We start from the raw sequence: 21,003 nt of genomic DNA, 5'->3' as shown, positions 1-21,003 counted from the left end.
AGTGAACACCGTTTAAATTGATTTAAAAAATGTATTACCCAAAAATAAAAAAATGTGCACATCTTATACCATATAGTTGGGCACTACAATCATCTGATTAATGTTATCTAGGGATAAAAAAAAGTTCTACCTCACCCAATTGTAAGTAAGAGACAAAATCATATTTATTTATTTTTAAATAAATAAATAATATTTTAATAATATTGGATATTTTTTGTTCAACATTGTTGGAGAACATAATCATCCACTTAAAATTTATTTTCAATTCTTGAGAATAAGTGTAATCTTGTCACTTCAAAAATAAATGTTGTTGAGAAGGTATAATTTATAACCAAGTCAAAAAAGCATGATTTTGAGGGAGATAGAGTAGTTTCAAAATTTTAGGGGAGTTATTTGTAAATAGCACTTGCGTATGAAAAGAGTCCGACTAACCTTACTAATGGTCCTCAAACTCCAAAATCATGATCCAAATTTTTTTATTTTTCATTATTGAATTTTAATTTTAAATTTGGGAGTTTGGTAGAAGTTCAGTACACGTCCATTTTGAATTCTAGAGGGCTGTGGTGCTGGACTGCCAATGTGGTAATCCATTGAAGCAAAACGGCACTTTGTAAGGCTTAAATTCTTGAGTTAGCGGTTTCTAACCACACTGAAGAGATAAAAACCTCCTCTTCAGTAAATAAATGAAAAAATGTGTAAATCATCCAGAACTGACATTGTGCGGGTAGGGATGCAAGAAAAATTACTCCTATAGTTCCATAACAAATGAACATCAAAGAAAGATGGAAAATCACATATGGATTGCCTTGTAGCTGAATTAACGAGTCCTTTTTGTCAAACATTTGGAATTGATATCATTGTCTTATTCCTCATCGATCGTGATGGTTACTTCATCTTGCTAATTGTGTGAAGCGTTGTGAATATATATTTGTTAGCTTTTCAGATGTATGTTTACAGTATGCACACATGTTTAGTACGGCACAAGGATCACGCCTGCCTTCTATGTAAGGTACCAACAAAATGTAATCCCTCTGGTCGAAACTCAAAAACCAAAACGTGAATGCTAGGTTAGATTTGAAATTCTCAAAATATGTTGGCAGATGAAATCATGTCTATAATGGGATGATGATCACTTGAAAAAAAAATGTACTCGGTGAAGAGGGAGAGGTAAGGTTACAATGAAGGTTTGACCAAATGAAGTAAATCATCCAAAGTCCAAAGAGAAACTCCCAAACTGGTGCTCGATTAACCCCTCTGTATGATCGAAGCCAATATGAACATTAAATATATCCTTGGCAATAACATTAAAAAAAGAAAAGGAAAGATATCGCTCTCTCCCTGCATATCTAGGACATCAATACTGATACATGCCACTGAAATGATAGAAGAATCTCTTATGCCTATCTTTACTTTATGTTAGCTCTCATTATTTTTGTTGCAAGTAATCTGTAGTTGAAATTGATCAATAATTATGTTATATGGGTTCAGGTGGTATAGATCTCCTGTGTCACTCTTTTGTCTCGAGGGTTTTTTTCTGCGTGTAGGGCTTCAAAATTGGGAAGGTCTAGGGGGCAGAGGTTACCATGTGGCTTGCATCAATGGTAAGGCTGGCATTATGAAGTCTATTTAAGATTATCTTTTTTGAAAAACTTTTTTCATTGGAACCACTGAAAATTTCCTAGCCTTACAATAGCCATTGATTAATATGTTATAACTAAAAACATCAGGCTCATGATCTCTACTCACCATAGAATTAAAAAGTTTTACCACCACGTCCATTTGGCCTTGCAAACAATATCCATCCATCAACGCATTATACACAACCATGTCAGGCTCTTCACCTCTTTGAATAATCAGTTGTAATATCTTGTGTGCTTCTTTGGCCATCCCTTGTTTGTAAAGTGAATCCACTAATATTCTATATGTTACTACATCAGGTGAGATTCCACAACATATCATTTCATCAAATAACCTTAAGGCTTGTTCGCATTGACATGAATTTCAAAATCCATGAATCAAAGAATTGTAAGTGAACACATTTGGCTTTACACCTCTTTGAGAAATTATCTCTAATTGCATGTGCGCTTCGCTTCAGTAGACCTCCCATGTTTGCAAAGAGCATCCACCAGATGGGTAAACGACGCCTTGAATCTCTTCAGCAAAATGATCGAAAAAAGTATAGTCACTTACAACGCTTTAATTCAAGGCCAACAAATGATAGACATGAGCTATACAAAAGCAATTATGATTTGATATATTAAAAGCTATAAAACAAGCACAAGTATCAGGTCCAATATAAGAACACAGAAGTTCCATATGGAATTAACACATGTTTTCTAGAACATGAGATCATCTGGAGTTGAACCCTTCTCTTGCATTTGTGTGAACAAATCCTCGGCTTCTTTTAGCATTCCTTCCTTAATAAAACCATGAATAAGAATGTTATATGTTATAGTGTTGGGTTGCAAATCTTTGGCAAAAAGATTGCAAAACAACTCCATTGCTTCCTTCATATTCTCATTTTTGCACATACAATCAATGATGATGTTGTAAATAACAATATTGGCTTTCAATCCATTGTTTTCCATCACATGAAGCAATTCGATTACATCAGTAAAACAACGGTTCGCGAGTAGCCCATCAAACAATATACCATAAGTAATGATATCTGGACTTTGGCCATTAGCTCGCATCCACAAACAGATCTTTTGCAGACACGACCTTCCCAATCTTGCATAACCCACCAATAATGATGTTGTATGTACTATTATCCGGAGTTAATCCTTTGTGACACATATCACTAAAGAGTTTCATGGCCTCATCCAATTTCCTAGCCTTGCAATAGCCATTGATCAATGTGTTATAGCTACAAACATCAAGTTCATAACCACTACTCACCATAAAATAAAAAACTTTTACTGCCTCGTCCAATTTGCCTTGTAGACAAAGAAAATCCACTAATATTGTACATGTTACTGCATCTGGTGAGATTCCACAACCTGGCATTTCATTGAACAACCTCATGGCTACTTCACATTGACCTGAATGACATAAGCCATGAATCAAAGAGTTATAAGTGACTACATTGGGATTTTCACCTCTTTGAGACATTGCTTCAAATAGCATGTATGCTTCTTTAATCATCCCTTCTTTGCATAGACCATCCACTAGAACATTAAAGGTTATTACATTTGGTGAGATTCCACGACATGTCATTTCATCGAACAATTTAATAGCTTGCTCACATTGACTTGAATGACATAAGCCATGAATCAAAGACCTATAAGTGATTACATCAGGCTTTACACCTCTTTGAGACATTACTTCTAATAGCATACATGCTTCGTTAGTCCTCCCTTCTTTGCAAAGGGAATGCACTAGAATGTTAAAAGTTATTACATCTGGTGAGATTTCACGACCCGTCATCTCATCGAACAACGTGATGGCTTGTTCACATTGACCTAATTTACATAATCCATGAATTAAAGAATTGTATGTGATTGTATCAGGCTTTTCATCCATTTGAGACATTACTTCCAACATCATGCATGCTTCTTTAATCATCCCTTCTTTGCAAAGAGCATCCACTAGAATGTTGAAGGTTACTACATTTGGTGAGATTCCACACTTCACCATCTCATCGAACAAGTTTTTAGCGTCTTTCCACAGACCTAAATTGCATGTTCCCTGAATTAAAGAGCTGTAGATGATGACATCTGGTGCAATGCCTATATGCCTCATTTCCTGGAAAATGCTCAAGGCCTCGTTTACCCGTTTGTCCTTACAAAGACAATTGATGATTATATTATAAATTATTACGTTAGGTTTGCACCTCCTCCTCTCTTTCTCCATAACCCTAAACAACCTAAGAGCCTCATCAGTGTTCCCAATCTTGCAAAGCTTGTTAATTACAACACTAAAGATGAATACATCGATTGGGTACCCATTATTCACTATTTTGTTAAACAACTCCATCATCTGTTCTAATTTGTTCTCCATACAGAGTCCCTTAAGAAGAGTGTTGAAAGTTATCTGATCTGGTTCAAACCCATGCTTTAAAATGTTTCCAAAGAAAGAAAAACCGACATCCACACGACCCAATCCGCAGTAACAGTTGATCAAGATGTTAAGAGTAACTATATCAGGTTGGATTCCTGTAGTACCACCCGACATCATCATTTTATTAAACAGAGAAAGTGCAGTAGAGTAGTGTTTCATACTAGTGATGGCTCCCAAAATTAGATTAAAAGGGTAAATTGAGGGAATGGGTTTCATTTGAACCAAAGAATCAAAGAAACTCAATGCTTCATCAAGCTTAAGAGTTCCAGATTTACACCGATCTTTTACGAATTTCTTGAAATCGGTTTGGCTTTTTATATGGGACTGAGACTCAGAGGGAGTTGTGTCTCTTTGTTTTGTAGAGTTATATCGAAAGATTGAAAGAGAAGAGATGTGAGAGCGTAGAATCATACCCATTTGAGGACCAGAAACAACAGCTTTTGTTAACATCGTTCTCGAATCAGGAAGAATTTTTAGTGGTTTTCTTCTTAAACCTCAATTCAACCCCAACCACGGATGTCGAGTTGAATCGTCCGAATCATCTCGTTTCAGACGAGTGAACACCGTTTAAACCGATTTCAAATTTCACTCTTCTTTACGAAATGTATTACCCAAAAATAAAAAATGTGCTGATTTTCGAACTAGAAAGTCTTCACTCAGTCAATACTCAGCAGACGTGGCATGAACATAAAACCATAGATCATTTTTTCTCGTGATACACGTCTGCACATCTTATTTTCTAGGAAAATGCTGAAATGACAAAAAGTATTATCTGCGATTCTCACAAATCTGACGGATGTGCACATAACCATAGATATTTTTCCTCACGATACAAGTAAAACTCATCTACGGTTATGTATGCATGTCCACGTCAAAATTGTGAGAATCACATTAGATCCTGTGTCACCCCAGCACGACTCTATTTTCTAACAAGAAAGTCTTCACTCAGACCATAGTTGGCTGATGTGGCACGATACAAAAATAACAGATGTGCAGTTGTGTATCCCCAAAAAATCTATCAACGGAGTAAAGACTTTCTAATTAGAAAATCATCATTCAAATAAAAATTTATTTTTAGGTGATATTTTATTTCTGTTCCCCAAATATCTAAATGTGAAAAAAAAAATGTCCTAAGACTTAACATAATTTTAGATTTTTAATATATGATTATGACAGATTTTTTGTTTCTTCTTTTATACCATATAGTTGGGCAGTACAATCATCTGATATATGTTATCTAGGGAAAAAAAAAGTCCTGCCTTACCCAATTGTAAGTAAGAAACAAAATCATATTTATTTATTTTTAAATAAATAAATAATATTTTAATAATATTGGATATTTTGTGTCCATTGTTGGAGAACATAATCATCCATTTAAAATTTATTTTCAATTCTTGAGAATAAGTGTAATCTTGTCACTTAAAAAATAAATGTTCTTGAGAAGGTGGAATTTATAACCAAGTCCAAAAAGCAAGATTTTGAGGGAGACATTGTTTCAAATTTCTATGAACTTCAGGGGAAAAAAGGATTTTCAAAAAAAAAAAAAAAAAAAAAAATTTCATTATTATATTTTAATTTTAAATTTGGGAGTTTTGATAGAAGTTTAATAGATGTCTATTTTCAAAACTTTGGATCAAATACAAAATAATTTTTTTCTTATCTGAATTTTTCAATGAATTCTAGAGGGCTGTGGTGTTGGATTGCCAATGTGGTAATCCATTTGAGCAAAACAGCATTTTGTAAGGCTTAAATTCTTTTGTTAATGGTATCTAACTAGGCCGAAGAGATAAAACCCTTCTCTTTAGTAAATAAATGAAATATGTGTAAATCATCCAGAACTGACATTGTGTGGGTAGGGATGCAAGAAAAATTACTTCTATAGTTCCATAACAAATGAACATCAAAGAGAGATGGAAAATCACATATGGGTTGCCTTGTACCTGTACAGAAGCCCAAGATAAGATCCACACATGAAAAAACTGGCATAAAAGATATAACTGAAAAGCTTGATTAACAAAAACAACATCCATGAAACCATACACCAATAAAATCTTCAATAATTGGGAAAAGAAAATCAGTTTAGATTTTTACACGACAACTAATATAAGCTCCATAATATACATTATTTAACAAACCTTTCTTCTTTTTTTTTTATGTTTGTAAGGAGAATACAAATACCCATATTTGCTAGCAGAGAAGATTTTACAACGTGGAAGTAAACTTATATAGGTGCTGCACAAGTAGTTCTAAAATGCCCCGTCTGATTGCAACGACTACAATGTACAACTCTCTTCACACGCCCACGGTCTTCAGCCCGAACTCGCTTCTTTCTTGGTCGTCCTGGTGGCCGAAGCGACTTTGGTGGGTTTATTATAATTTCAACACCTTTATTGGCACCATTCTCGGACAATTCCTTCCAAAGGCTTTTATCAGGGACAGGATGAAGAGTCTGTGAATACGTCTTCCGATATGTATTAACTGTGAAATAGCTCTCAGTAAACCGATGGACATTCTGCCTACAAGAGAGAAGTGCCGCCACCGCATGTGCACACGGAACCCCATAGAGCTGCCAACCACGACATAGACAACAACGATTGCGAATATCGACAATATTTGTTCCTTCATGAGAAATAACTTCAAACTCTGCTTCATTTGCACGTAACACCTGATAGCTCCGTGCACACTCAAGAGCCTCTGCCACACGCCTCTCGGCAGAAGGAACAAGTATTGTAGTCCATTGCATACTTGTTTCACGCCGTTCATTAAACCAAGTCATAAGTTGTCGACGGATACACTCCATCATCTGAATTATTGGAAGCCCCGAGGCTTCGAGTATCCAAGAATTTAACGATTCAACTATGTTTGCTGTAAGATGCCCAAATCGTGTACCCTCAAAATAAGCCGTAGCCCAAAGACGAGGTGGAATACGTCGAATCCAATATGCAGCGTCTTGTGAAATTTCTTCAATCTCTAGTATTTTGGCTTCAAACTCGATGACGGTGAGAGCATGAGCGGCTTCCCAAAGAAGGTTAACGAGCATTGTATTATTGAACTCTTTTCGAAAACTATCACTTAGGTGACGCATACAGAACCCATGAAAGGCAGTCGGGAAGTTTGCTTCCACACCTTCTACAATACCCTTCTGCCTATCTGACAAGATAGTGAGCCTCGGCATGTTTTCCGTGTTAATCTCAAGTAGATTGTGCAGCTCAGACAGAAACCACATCCAATTATCATCATTTTCCTCATCGACGACGCCAAATGCCAAAGGAAACAAAGCACCATCACCATCAAAACCCGTGGCAAAAAGTAAAGTCCCGAGGTATTTGCTCTTCAAAAGAGATCTATCAAGCCCAAGAAGCGGTCGACATGCATTCACAAACCCATATATCGATGCATGAAATGATATAAACATTCGTTGGAAGCAATTATCGTTTGGGTTTCCATAAATCGATGCAATACTCCCCGGGTTCGTTTGTTTAATTTGATCACAGTATTGTGGAAGAAGACGATACCCTTCTTCAAATGAGCCACGAACAGCAGCCATGACACGTTCCTTTCCCCGCCAAGCTTGCTTGTACGATAAAGTAATTCCATGAGCCCTATGTATCTCTTCCAATATCTCTTTTGGTTTGCAATTCGGGTTTTCCATAAGCTGCTGTTCCACGGAATTTGCAACCCATTGTACAGACGCTTGTTGATGGCCGAGATGTGTGATTCCTCCACAGTTATGGACATCGTTGATGGTCCTAATGGTGAAGGTAGGAACACCCGGAAGCTTTGCAGCATGAACACGCCATGGGCATCCTTCGCTCGCACACTTGGCAGTGAAACGAGTTTTGTCTGATTTCACAGTCTGTATTTCAAAGTGACAAGCAATGGCTGCATCTCTCAATGCCCTTCGGCAGCTCTTTACGTCCGGGAACTCTTGCCCCACAATTAGTTCATAGTTAGGGTTTGTAACAAGGGAACGGGATTGAAGGACGGGAGTGATTACCAGATGAGGTTGATGAACATCTATATCTTCGGAAGGATCAATGGCCATCTCATGATTGTGATCGACGGTTATCTGTAAATTTTGATCGAGGTCATGGTTCTCCGGCAAATCCAACTCATGGTTCTGCGCAGCAAGAGCTAATTCATGATCGTGTTCATCATCAACGTGGTCATGCACATTGTCCAGATCGTGTCTCTGACCCAAGGCTAATTCGTTCTCGTGTTCATGATTATGGCCATGGGTCTGTCCTAGAGCGAGTTCGTGGTCATGGCTATGTCCTAAACCTAGATCTTGTTCGTGAGACGGACCCAAACCCAAGTTATGGTCATGGTTCTGTCCTAATCCAAGACTATGGGTGTGCCCGAGTGCTAAATCATGGTTTTGCCCAAGAATCAAATCGTGGTTAGCCATTTCGAAGAACAACTCACAGAATACAAATCAACTACTAGAACCCAACAATTTTTCAAAAACAAATGTTCAATTTATATCTTAAAATCCCTAATTTCCACATGTATTGGAGCAAGACCGTGCTACTGTAAGCAATTGATCCTTCCATTTTCGATTTTTTTTCTAAAAACTATATTGCAGAAGTTACAAGAAGACAATCAAGTAAGAAAATTGAAATAAAAAACAAGAAATTCTCTTCTACCGATTCTACTACAGTAAACGGAAACCCACAAAATAAAAAACCAAAATTCAAACAAAAACACTTAAATTCGTTCAAATCAACAGCTTCAGAAACCACAAAATGCAGCTAAAACAAGCACTAATAATAAAATTTTCACTCCCCCAAAAAACCTTACCTCAAAACTGGAACAGCAATAAGAGATAGATCTCACCGAAATCCATCAATCCAAAATCTTAATTTACAAGACAAGAAAACCCAAATTTCATTGAAGAACTCGAAGAACAAGTATAGATCTTAGGGGGAGTTATAAAAAAAAAAAAAAAAAAAGGATCTGTAAAAGCTCGATTAGGGTTTCGAGATGTAGAGAAGAAGAGAGACGCAGAGGTTGTCAAAGACTTAAACGGGTCGATATTTGAAAAAAAGAGGGACAGATAAGGAATTTTTGGCGGGTAATTAAGGAAAAAACCTGAAAGAGAGAAGGGTAGAGAAGGAGATTGAGAATTGCAGGGGCAAAGTGGCAGAAGATGGGATGAGAGGAATTTTGATGGGAAATTTACTAGGGCAGAGGCTGAAAAGAGGGTATTTAGGTCAAAATATTATTACCTTCTTTCTTATTTATACAATTACAAAATTATCCCCATACTAATCCATATTTCAGAACCGATTTGACTCGGACGAGTTGGCAGGATTGATGGAGTTTTTAGGATTGAGTTTGATTTGATTTGGACGATTCGAAAATAAATCAAGATCGTGAGTTGCTGGTGATGGCATCGCATTTGAGTGATCAAATTTAAAAAGTCGTCATTAAAAGAATTGTGCAAGTTGAAAATTTTAAGAGAGAGAGAGAGAGAGAGACATTAAGGCACTACTGCTGAAAATTGGGATCGAAACTCTGCTTTCGCACTCTTCTCTAAGAAAAACAAATCCGAAAAGTGTATGGATTATGATAATAGATAGAAACAAATTTGATTTGATGTAAGATATGATTCTGATTATGGATAGAATTGAATGGAGGAATAAGATTCATTTTCTCGATCCTAAAATTTTGAATAAAAGTTTTGATGATGATGGGTCTTATTGAGTTGATCTCCTGAACCATCCAATATTTGTTTCCTTGTGTTAATGGATTTGTTTTTGTTAAAATGGCTATTTTATATAGAGGTGAGAGAAATAGTCGATTTTGATCTATAATTTCTATAAATGAATAAAAATGACATAGTAGGTCCTGATACTTAAAGATTGTATTTGAGTTGACTCAATTGGATTTCGGTGACTTGACAAAAAATTCAATAGAACTTGTCAAATCAAGTTATCAACTTGATTGAGTCAACTTGAAAATGTATCCATTTAGATTAGAAACTTGATCGAGTTATTTTATTTGACTTTATTACATTGACAAAGAATCAAGATTTTAATTTTAAATCAAATATTTCTTTCTAAAATCCATAATTTTTTTATTTGTAAACTTATGTTACAAATAACACATTTTCATTACTTCGGGAATAACCCATGCATAATTTATGAATAAACATGTAAATCCAAAATGGTACACTTGTTGTTTTTTGAAATACAAGGGTTTATGACCAATAAGGGTAAAACATAAGGGCAGTTCTATTTGGGGTTACAAAAGGGTATTAGATCCCAACGGCTTTATTGTTCCTTCTTTTTTAAAATCTCGTTATCACTCATTCATGGGTTGTAAATGGATCGGATCGAACCCAAAATATGATTTAGTCCAATAACCTAGGGTATGGATCAATGATGTGGGATTATTTTTCAAAAAAACTATGCGATCATATAAGGATCCGATTCAATAAGATGTTTGATCAGTCCAAAAAAGTCCTGATATGGTAATATGTGACAAACAACTGGCAATAAATTGGACCCAACCCAAAATCCGATCCATTCCAATTCAATAATTACACGTCCCGATCAAGGATTTCGGTTGGATTGGGACTGATCCAAAATGATTGATTTTTCAAATTAGATGAACTGGGCCCTTGAGAAGAAACAAATAAAGCATGAAATCCACGATTTTTTCTCTCATACGAAAAATAATGGGAAAGTCTATTGGAATTATCGATAAAATATCATCTTACATAACAACAAGAACTAGAATTCTTATTGACCATAAAAAAGAAAAGCAATTAAAATTTAACAGAAAGTCGAAAAAGATTCTCGTTGAACATAAAACTTTATAACGAAATCTCTGGACCGTCTCCCCGTAGTTTCGCCAACTCTGCAAGTCTGTGGACAACTTTGTTTGCTACATCATTAAATGCTTTAGAGACTGCAGAATCAGGAGCTGATATTACTATAGGACTTCCTTCATCTGAACTTCTTCTAATTTCTCCCTCCAGAGGTATCTAAAAAGAAAAAAATTATAGTAATAATTAGAAAAAACAAATTAAAGGGATACCACAACCTCATCATAATAATAAAAACATAAAAAACAAGTTGGTAAATTTATGTTGTTGTGCATCAACACTATCAAATACACAAGGTATTAGGCGTGAAGTTATAATTTTCAATCACACACTCTCGAAAAAGGAAAACATTATGACTATGGATCATGAAAGATAGAATTTGATTGAACATACCTCACCAAGAAATTCCAAATTCATCTCGTCAGCTGTCCTACGTGCTCCTCCACTCCCAAAAATGTAAGATTGCTCACCACAGTGTGGACATTTAAAGTGGCTCATATTCTCTATCAGTCCCAAAATCTGAGAAAATAACCATAATTCCAAGATATGCTTTCAGCATAGAAACTTGATACTATTGATACAAGTGCACGGAAATGATACACTACGACTATGGTAAGTCCGTAACAAATTTTAGTCATCAAATTAAAATGGTAAAGAAAGCATAAAACTGATGCGCTCATACAGGAACTTCAACTTTCTGAAACATATTAGCTCCTCTTCGAGCATCTATTAATGCAATGTCTTGAGGAGTTGAGACAATCAAAGCACCTGGCAATATAAGTCAAAACACGTTAACTAACTGAACAAAGATTTCTTAACCATACATATACACAACCTCGGGTGTATTTACATACATTGCAGAGATATTAAATATAAATTCCAAATTTACATAACGTTAGGAGAACAAACGTTGTGGTTTAAGATCACTGGTTTTTCTTTTACATTTTTCAATAGCTAACATGCATTCTAATTAGATTCTCCTCATGACCTCCACAAACGAGAGGCTTGAAAATTCCCTAAAATCTTTTCATCAAATGATCGAAATAAAAGGAACCCATTATAAGCCCAAGGAAACCCTAGTCCAAGTCCACCATCACCATACACTAAGATGAAGAAGAACCATTGATTATGATCATCACACTTCATTCCAAACTGAGAAGCATGAAAAGCGTCAAGAGTCATGAAAGAGATGCTTGAAATCCGCCAAAATCTTTCATCAAATGATGAAAAAACACCCTAGAAACCTAGTCTACACCCATCATCAACATAAACTAAGAAGAAGAACAACCATTTTCTTGATGACAACACTTCATCTCATCTGTAAACAAGAAAACCGTCAAAAGTACCGTACTTCGCCTTCTCATCCCCAACGAGTAGAATCTTGTTTCGAGGTAATATTTTGGTATGGAGAAAAACCAAAATGCTCTCAACCGAATACCTCATCCCCAAGGTGTAAAATCTCATTTAGGGGTGATGTTCTGGTTAGGAGAAAAACCAAAATGGTCTCAACTGAGACAATCTGAAACATTCCTGCAAACATTCAATGTTTTGGGGTCAATGTTTTGTTCTGATCTCGGTCAAAACATTTTAAAACGGCACAAAACCTTAAACCATGTCATCCCTAAACATCCAATAAGACTTTCCCCCACAAAATAATCTCAATCTTCTTGGCTGGCCTTTGCACGTCGATCTTTCATTATAATAGCACAAAGTTTTTAAGATTTGAGGCATCTTATAAATCATTATAAGGTTGTGATATTTCGGTCAATTCCACAGTAATGGAAATTGGAACATGCATGTGACTAAAAGTCACATTCAAGCACTAATTAGTCATGAAAACTTCAACCAACGAGGGCAATCTACACTTTTTAAAATACAGGTGGCGTGTATTAATTAAAATGTGAACATAGGAGGGTATTATAAACATGTCCTATTATTTATTTGAAATACAAATATCCAATTGAAAGCCATTCGATAGGTAGGAGAAAAAAAAATGGTGACTATAAGGTAGTCATGACTAATAAAACATATAATAGACTAAGTATGCTAATACTTGCAAACATTTTGTAAATGAGAAACTTTCCAAAAGGCTAAATTGAGAAACTATTCCAACTTTAGGTACAAATGAATTTTCTACAGAATAGATTCTTCTGATACCTGATAATTGTAGCGTCTGTGAAATAGACAACTGAGTATCGCCCGTGCCAGGGGGCATATCCACCACGAGAATATCGAGCTTTCCCCAAGCAACTCCCCTTGTAAACTTATTAAGGGCACTCATTACCTGCAAGGACAAACCATCAAATAGTTAAATAAAAGAAGGGCCAAAATATATTCCAAAGTATTTAATAACCACTATATTTGAGCTAAAAACAAACCATAGGACCTCTCCATACGATTGGGGCATCCTTGCCTACAAGAAATCCCATTGACATACACTGCACTCCATGGTTTTCAATAGGAATCATCTTCATATCTGCTAAAGGAATGCAAGAAACAATTAATACCTACCATGATATAACTAAAGCAGCAACAGATCATATCACTGCAGATTCAAGTCAGTGCCAACATTGCTGAGGTAAAATATGGTACACACCTATTATGACTACATGGATTTATACCAAAGATTTTTACAATAAAAATATTGCTCGACTAACAAAACTGCCACTTAAATTCAAACAAAATCGCACTAAATATCAAAAGATATTTGTACACACCTTTTAGACTACAGGGATATATACCAAAGATTTGTAAAATAAAAATATTGCTCGACCAACAAAGCTTTCACTTAAATTCAAACAAAATCACACTAAATATCAAAAGATATTTCAAATGTCTTACATCCATTTTCTGATTTTGACACTACCACTTGAACCAGAACAAATACAAAAGCATCCAGGCAGATTTTGGATTGAGTATCAAAATGCCTATTAAGTTTTCTGCAGTGACCTATGCACATGCATGCATCTTTTCACAATATTAATGGGTTGCAATTGAATCAAAGCTGGTGCCTTTCCAACAATACATCTCTTCTTTTTAAGCGCCGCAAACCCTAGGTATACAAAGGATTTTTTGGAGTTTTTAATTCAAAAAATTGTGAGAGAATTGACATTGTAAAGTATAACAACACAAAAGTAAACTACACCAACAAACATTCAGCCCAAAAAGATGAGAACCATCAAACAAGTGACCAAATCACCTGCTTAGCACCAAAAAAAAAAACGACCGAATCACATGAGCTCAAAAGGAACTCGAGAATGAATAAATTAGCAACCAAATGATATCTGGAACTAGCTTTAATGAACCAATCTCTGGAGAATTGGTACAAAAATGTGGTTATTGTTCATTAATGTGTCTTAATGAGCAATAATAACTTCCAAGCTAGTTTACTTTCATACTAAATTTCAATGATCTTAAGATTCAGAAGTAAATTATAAGAATAAGAGACTATCACCTTCACTCACTTCGGGTCTTCCGCTAACCTTCATCATAGTAGGAATAGATGGCCCATATATATCCGCATCAAGCAAGCCCACCTTAAGTTGACATTTATTAGCAAGTGCCACAGCCAAATTAACTGTAAATTCCCAAAAGTATCATATTAGAACCTCAAAGACTAGCACAACACATGAAGCTTCAATGACTAAACGAACATCCCATTTGCATGCAAATCAATATATATTACACATATTGTATATGTATCTACACACATGTTTCTGTATATAAATTAATACCTTGCGCTTGAATAGAAATAAAGACGCTTAAATTCTTTTTGATCATTCAATTAAGAAAAAAAAGGTAAAAAGGAAAAAAATAAAAAGTAAATAAAAAAATAAAAATAAAAATAATGGAAAAAGAAAATTAAGTAAATGGATAAAAACCTTGACCACCCAATTCAAGGCTGCAGCCCACAAAGACAATGCAGTTCTGGAAAATTGACCAAACAATTAGAAATGCATGTTTCCCATAGAACTGACTTCAAATAATCTAAACATCATAAATTTGTTGCGCAGAAGCACCCAAATACCCTACGATTGCTTCTGATGAACACTTAAACAAGTATGCCAAAAAGAAAGAAGGAACACAAAATCAACACAAGAGACAAGATTTACGTGGTTTGGCAAAATTGCCTTCATCCACGGGCGATGATGAAAGTTTATTATTGATGTAGTCATGGAAACAATACAAAAATAGGGTTTTCCAGAGAACAAAAATATATTGCGTCCTAGGGCTTCCAACGTATTTTCTAATACCGAAAATGCTAGAAAATATAGCGCCACTAACACTCTTGCGATGAACCCAAGTCCTGCATACCTCCACAGAAGTAACCTGAGATTAAGGCCATAAATAACAAAATCTTCCCCACCCATTAATCATAAAAATCGAATTGGTCAACGTCCTGCACCGCAAATACGAGCATGTAAACTCAATACTAATTGATCTACTCCCAAAACCCAATCCTTATGTTTCCCCTAAATAAGAACTTCATCAAACCATAAAATTCATGATTTTTCATCCAATCCATTTAGTCAAAATGTGAAATTATAGAACAATATTCAATAAATTTGCTTCTTGCACCCAACAATAATCATCCAAATGGGGAAAACAAGATAACTAAAGAAAAATAAAAAATCAAAACTAGCACCCATAATCCCAAGCTAAACATTTGGGGGTAAAAAGGAAAGATACCTGCAGTAGTAGATTTGCCAACACCACCTTTTCCAGAAGCAACGGCTATAATATCTTTAATTCCTTCAATAAGAGCTCCTTTGGCAAACCCTCTAACGAATTCCAACCTCTACAGATTTATAGCCGTTGATACGACCATTAATTCTTCCGCCAAAATTAACGATATTTTTAAATTTTGAAAAACAGAGAATTCAAAGCAGTTCTACTTACCGTACAGTTAACAATTGCAGATCTCAACAACTGCTTCATGGGTATCAATCTGCCAGTAAAACCCCTTGATCAAAACTTTGTTTTCAGATCCAGAGTCAAATAATTTCAAAAATTGTAAACCCTAAGCACGTTTGATCAGTTTGAACTTTGAACGCGGCTCGGCGCCGGCTAAGGGGCTCAGTACAGTTTAATCTCAACATTTAAATAGAGCCACTTAACTCAGTTGAGTTTATATTCCCATTCAATATATTTTCAAGTCGACTCGTTCACGTTTTTGAGTTAAAAACGAATTTTGGGACCAAGTCAACTCGAAATTCAATTGGGCCTAATTTCAAATAAACTCAACAAGCCCTAAAACAATTATCATAAAAATTGGATGCTATCATGTATGTTTATATAGGATAAATTCAAGTGATGTTCAAGTAGCGGAGGTCATGAGTTCAAATCCCATCTTAGGGACTATCCTCAGGGATTTATTTAAGAAATTTTCCTCATGCATATGGAGGGAGGGGACTGCACGTGACCCGATGCTTAGTTGGGTGTTCTAAGAGACTTAGATATCTCAATTCCAAAGTAAAAAAAATCCAAGTGGTGACATCCGCCGCACAAGAATGCAATTTTGGAGAGCCCAAAAAACCCCACATTCTTATTGGGTCATGTGTATTGAAGGCATCCCTTCCCAATGTGGGTATAACTTGGGTAATTTTGCAAATTGGTATGTCATCAGTACAAATGGACCAATAGGAATGTGAGATTTCCTTGGGTCTCCAGAATCGCACTTGCCATGTAATGGCATTCTTGTGTGCTTACAGACATTTAAATTCTACATTTTCTTGTAAAGTCATAAGGGGATTGATATTTATCGAGCAAATATGTCGATATGATTCTTATTAATTAGAATTGACAATGATGGATCCCATGAGTAGATATACCTAAGGACTGGCATGTTAGGCTAATTTCCAAAGTGGAGATTCAAAAACTTTGAAGTCTCAAGGTTTGTTCGATGAGGCATTCGGCTCCAATCTCTTTTTTGACTTCTGGCATTGTATTGACATATGCAAAAGACATCTTTGTTCGTTAGTTAGATTCATAGTATATTTAATATTTTACAGCTTGAATCAGAAAGTAAATTGTTTGTCTTTTTATATAATCTGATCAAAACATATATTTTCCATAATTTTGGGATTAGGTTTATCTTTCTTTATAGATAAAAAATACATTATTATTTTTAAACATAGCAAGCTATCCCTCACAGATCCTTACTACACGCCCTTTCGGATGGTACTAGTCCATCGTCCTGACTATAGATCATATTTTCATTTACGTTCCAACGATACATGTCCAAAACTCCAAATAACAATTTAATTATACGAGATTTATGAGGATAGTTTGATGTTTAAATCATGATCGTCATCTTTGACAAAAAGTCAAGATCTTGTCTTGGTTGACGAGTTTACTTATCATATCACCTGTCTTAAGATATCTAGTATTAAGAGCCTTGTTACATTTACAGATTCAAGATTCTTCTTGATTATTGTACCTTTTAGTACATATCTCGAGGTAATATTATAGGATTAGGATAAAAACACAAACATTTTTGTTTTTTCCTTACAACCACCCCCGAAAAAAATGCAATTTGGAACATTCTTTGGTCCCTTTGATCCTATAATGTTGGGCCCACACATAAGCAATCATTAATCAAGAATCTAAAAGGATGAACACCATTCCCACCCGTGACATTCCTCAGAATAAATAATTGCATTTCTGTTTTGTTTCTTTCTTATAAACTTACTATTCTTCTTTTCATGGGCTGCCCCGTGACCTACCAGAATATATACCTAAAACGATGTTTTAATTTGTTGTCTTTCCTTTTGGAAGATTACTTTGATCCTGATAATTGATAAGTTTTTCACATGGTACGTAAATCAAGGCTGACAACGGATCGGATAAAGGTCTTGGATCGGTCCAATACAATAACGATAACTTATTGGATTGGGTTTTATCAGATTTGAACCTTATCGGATCTCGACTCCTATCTAAAAAGAACCTGATAAGGTCTACCTATGATGAAATTCTATTCAATAAACTATACACAAAATATGCATTATACACTTTCTATCCAATTCGTAGATTGGCTTTCTATCGGAACGGATCCTTAACCAATCCAATAACATGATGGATCTTTATTGGATCGCAAATCCTAGATCCAGACCCTAAATTTCAAACTAGATTTCGGGTCTTATTCGATCCATTGAAAGACACCTCACATGAAAACTTGATCTTCTTTCTAACCATAGGTAATAGCCAGGCAAGTCAACAAACCTGCCATGTGAACCCTCTTTGTATATAATAAATACCCATGTTTTCATACAGTCTTACCTTACCTCACAAGAAAGAAGAGAAAGGAAGACAAAGAGGAGAAAATGTCATCAGAATGCAAGTGTAAGAGCTCAATCTTATACATCTAGCTATTTTTTACTCAACATGAAATTATAACTTCTCTTAAGATGATTTTTATTTTTATTTCAAATTTCTTTTTTTTTTTTTTTGGGTTGTTTTGGCTAAGTAATGTGTGTTGTGTGGAAATGGTAGATATTGGTAAGAATTCGTGGCCCGAGTTGGTGGGTGTAAGCGGAGAGGTTGCGGCGGGGGTGATTGAGAGCGATAATCCTAAGGTCCATGCTGTCATCATAAAGGAAGGAGCGTTCGTTACCATGGATTATCGGTGTGATAGGGTTCGAGTTTGGGTTGATCAAAATGGTATTGTAGTTAAGGAGCCCAATGTTGGCTAAATAAAGCTTGAGAGAGGCTTTTATACTCAGATGTTAGTCTCATAAAATGTTGTATTTCTTACACATGAATGTCCTCATTTTCAATGAATAGTGGCTTAACCCATAGTCCCATACTTCCTTCCTTGTCTTACTCTCTTTTCTCGGATTCACAACAAAATCATATTGAAAAGTTGTTTTGGCTATGATGATCATAATCTAGTAAATTTAATTTTTATTGATATTATTAAGAGTGGCGTTTGAAGGCCCTAAAGAAAGCCAAACGTTGTGCCAAATGTTTTTTCAATGTACGGGTTAGAAATTTTAGAAAGAGCTGATTTTTTGTGAGGATGATCTCTATGATGAAAAGACCATCCTTACAAAAAATCAGTCCATTTCAAAACTCCTAACCTCATCAAAAGTGATTGATAAAAATCCGACGGGATCCATGATTTTTCAACTTGTAAATTAGGGTTAGAAGTTTTAAAATGAGCTGAGTTTTGGTGAAGATGATCTCTTCACCATAGAGATCATCCTCACAAAAAATCAGCCCATTCTAAAACTTCTAACCTCTATTTTGAAAAATGTTTGACTCTCTTTAGGGCCTTTGAATGCTTCCCTATTAATAATTATGTGAAAATTTGATCCAAAAAATCATTTATCAAATAATGTAACAAATTTAATTTTACTTTTTCTTGAGATTAGGTTTATAAAAAAAAAAATGAACTATTAAAATTTTTTTTTTCATTGTATTAGTAGCTCATTTCAGTTGAATTGCTCAATATGGTCCATGTAGGTCCCACAAAAAGGATAAGTAATGATCAGAAAAAACCATAGTTTAAAACCTGTCGAGTAAACTCAAAACTTGACTATGTCAACTTGAAACTGCATCAAGTTGGATCAAACATCAAAAGTGGTTTAGAATTGTATATTGTCGAGTTTTTTACCGTTAATTTGATGGGGCAAGAAGTTTCAAATTGTGCTATTTTTTGTGAGGATGATCTTTCCCACCATAGAGACCATCCTCACAAAAAATCAGATTTTGACTCTCAACATCGGTCCCTAACGTTGGTTGCCGAATACTACCCATACATGGGTCAGAATCAGGAGACAAGTATTTGTTATAACATTTTTGTTACAACATCACCCGGATGTCGCCCACCAATTTTTTTCAATGTATTTTATAATACCACCGGATGTCATAGAATCTTGTAAAATGGACGACATCGGGCTTTATAAAAAATGTTGTAACTAATAGTTGTACTATATTTTATTTTACATATTCAAAACGGAACTATATTGAGAACACTCAGGGGTCCATGGAAAAACTATTAATAAATCTGCCATATAATTTAGCAAATTAAAGAATAAATCTTACTATGTTAAGGAAAGGGTTTCACAATAAACAAACCACCTATTCCTTGACCACGGTCTTCTGTAGAGACTACAGACAATGATTAAAATACTCTTGGCAATGATCTTGCTAAATTGTATTACATAAAACTAGATGGTGTTGACTTGCTTAGCAGAATTTTCAGAAGACCCAGTATGAAAACTCAGAAACTTATCCTAGTCAAGTTGGAAACTTGTTGAGTTATATGGTTATCTAAGACTTTTTCAAAAAAGAACAAATGGGCATATATTTTTATTTTAAATGTTACAAATATTTACGTATGTTAATATTGTTAATTAAGTCTTTTGTAACCTCAAGCAAGGTTTGGACTTTGAAGTCGAACTGCCAACATATGAGTTATGACCCTTGTTAGCGATCTCCCGTTTAATTCTTGAAAAATTCATGAATTTTTCAATGTAAGTATTTTTCTCCGGATTTTTGCTTTATTTTGAATAATTCACTTATCTAAGTAAAAAAAGAATAAAATACATTTTTTTTTTTATGAATTTTACTTCATTTACTATTTTTTATAAAACTTGTCGAAAAAACTACTACTATAATTTTTTGTATGTTCCAAAGTGTAAACTTGTAAGTTGTGATTTGTAACACAAATTTGACTTTGAAGGCAGACTTCAAAATTTTGGAGGAAGCTATCTTTTTAGATGACAAATGTCCATTTCATCTTATAAAAAATAATGATATGTCCCTCTATATTTATTTGAGATTCCACCTTAATTTTTCAAATTGATGATTTGTAATCCCTTGACAGTATAAGTCTTCTTTTATAAATCAATGGAACAATAACTTCAATGCCCTCATTATCACTACCATCGTTATTACCATAACCACTATATCATCACCTTCACCATCACTATCATATTATCGAAGAAATGAGATAGATAATACACATATGATGCATATGTCGTATATTTTCTGTTTATCGAATTTGTTGTTGAATTTTTGCCATATTCCAAATTGCAAATAAGGGTTATGACAGAGAAGGGAGTGAATTCTCTAATAGTATTTTTTTTTCCTATATAACATCCTAAAGT

The 21,003-nt window shown here is 34.9% G+C and overlaps 3 protein-coding genes across 7 annotated transcripts; all 3 read right to left on the bottom strand.

Annotated features, from left to right (window-relative positions):
• Nucleotides 1-1,846: 1,846 nt before the first annotated feature.
• LOC147403431 (uncharacterized) lies at nucleotides 1,847-5,178 on the bottom strand. The gene is given in 2 exon segments (XM_086439021.1): nucleotides 1,847-2,689; nucleotides 2,691-5,178. Coding segments are annotated over 2 exon segments (2,172 nt in total). The 5' UTR covers nucleotides 4,510-5,178; the 3' UTR covers nucleotides 1,847-2,336.
• Nucleotides 5,179-6,096: 918 nt separating this feature from the next.
• MUG3 (MuDR family transposase) lies at nucleotides 6,097-9,250 on the bottom strand. 2 transcript variants are annotated; one of them, XM_086439014.1, is made up of 2 exons: nucleotides 8,860-9,249; nucleotides 6,097-8,179 (listed from the first exon to the last, which is right to left on the bottom strand). In XM_086439014.1, the coding sequence occupies exon 2, from the start codon at nucleotides 8,102-8,104 to the stop codon at nucleotides 6,281-6,283; it is 1,824 nt and encodes a 607-aa protein (XP_086295140.1). In that variant the 5' UTR covers nucleotides 8,105-8,179; nucleotides 8,860-9,249; the 3' UTR covers nucleotides 6,097-6,280. The 2 variants fall into 2 exon arrangements, with proteins under 2 accessions (XP_086295140.1, XP_086295139.1); XM_086439013.1 differs by having other exon boundaries at nucleotides 6,097-9,250.
• A 1,489-nt stretch (nucleotides 9,251-10,739) lies between these two features.
• Nucleotides 10,740-15,993, bottom strand: INDH (INDH1(iron-sulfur protein required for NADH dehydrogenase)). 4 transcript variants are annotated; one of them, XM_086439009.1, is made up of 8 exons: nucleotides 15,791-15,993; nucleotides 15,581-15,689; nucleotides 14,346-14,468; nucleotides 13,270-13,370; nucleotides 13,049-13,175; nucleotides 11,574-11,659; nucleotides 11,285-11,410; nucleotides 10,740-11,050 (listed from the first exon to the last, which is right to left on the bottom strand). In XM_086439009.1, exons 1-8 carry the CDS (start codon nucleotides 15,827-15,829, stop codon nucleotides 10,880-10,882), a joined length of 882 nt encoding a protein of 293 aa, XP_086295135.1. In that variant the 5' UTR covers nucleotides 15,830-15,993; the 3' UTR covers nucleotides 10,740-10,879. The 4 variants fall into 4 exon arrangements, with proteins under 4 accessions (XP_086295135.1, XP_086295136.1, XP_086295137.1 ...); XM_086439010.1 differs by having other exon boundaries at nucleotides 13,270-13,367; nucleotides 15,791-15,991; XM_086439011.1 differs by lacking the exons at nucleotides 15,581-15,689; nucleotides 15,791-15,993 and adding an exon at nucleotides 15,206-15,513.
• Nucleotides 15,994-21,003: the final 5,010 nt, after the last annotated feature.

Source organism: Akebia trifoliata, chromosome 4, assembly GCF_017979445.1.
Source record: "Akebia trifoliata isolate Shusen 1 chromosome 4, ASM1797944v1, whole genome shotgun sequence".
Lineage (NCBI taxonomy): Eukaryota > Viridiplantae > Streptophyta > Magnoliopsida > Ranunculales > Lardizabalaceae > Akebia > Akebia trifoliata.
Note: the sequence above shows the minus strand (reverse complement) of the source record. Positions and strands in the feature narration are given on the sequence as shown.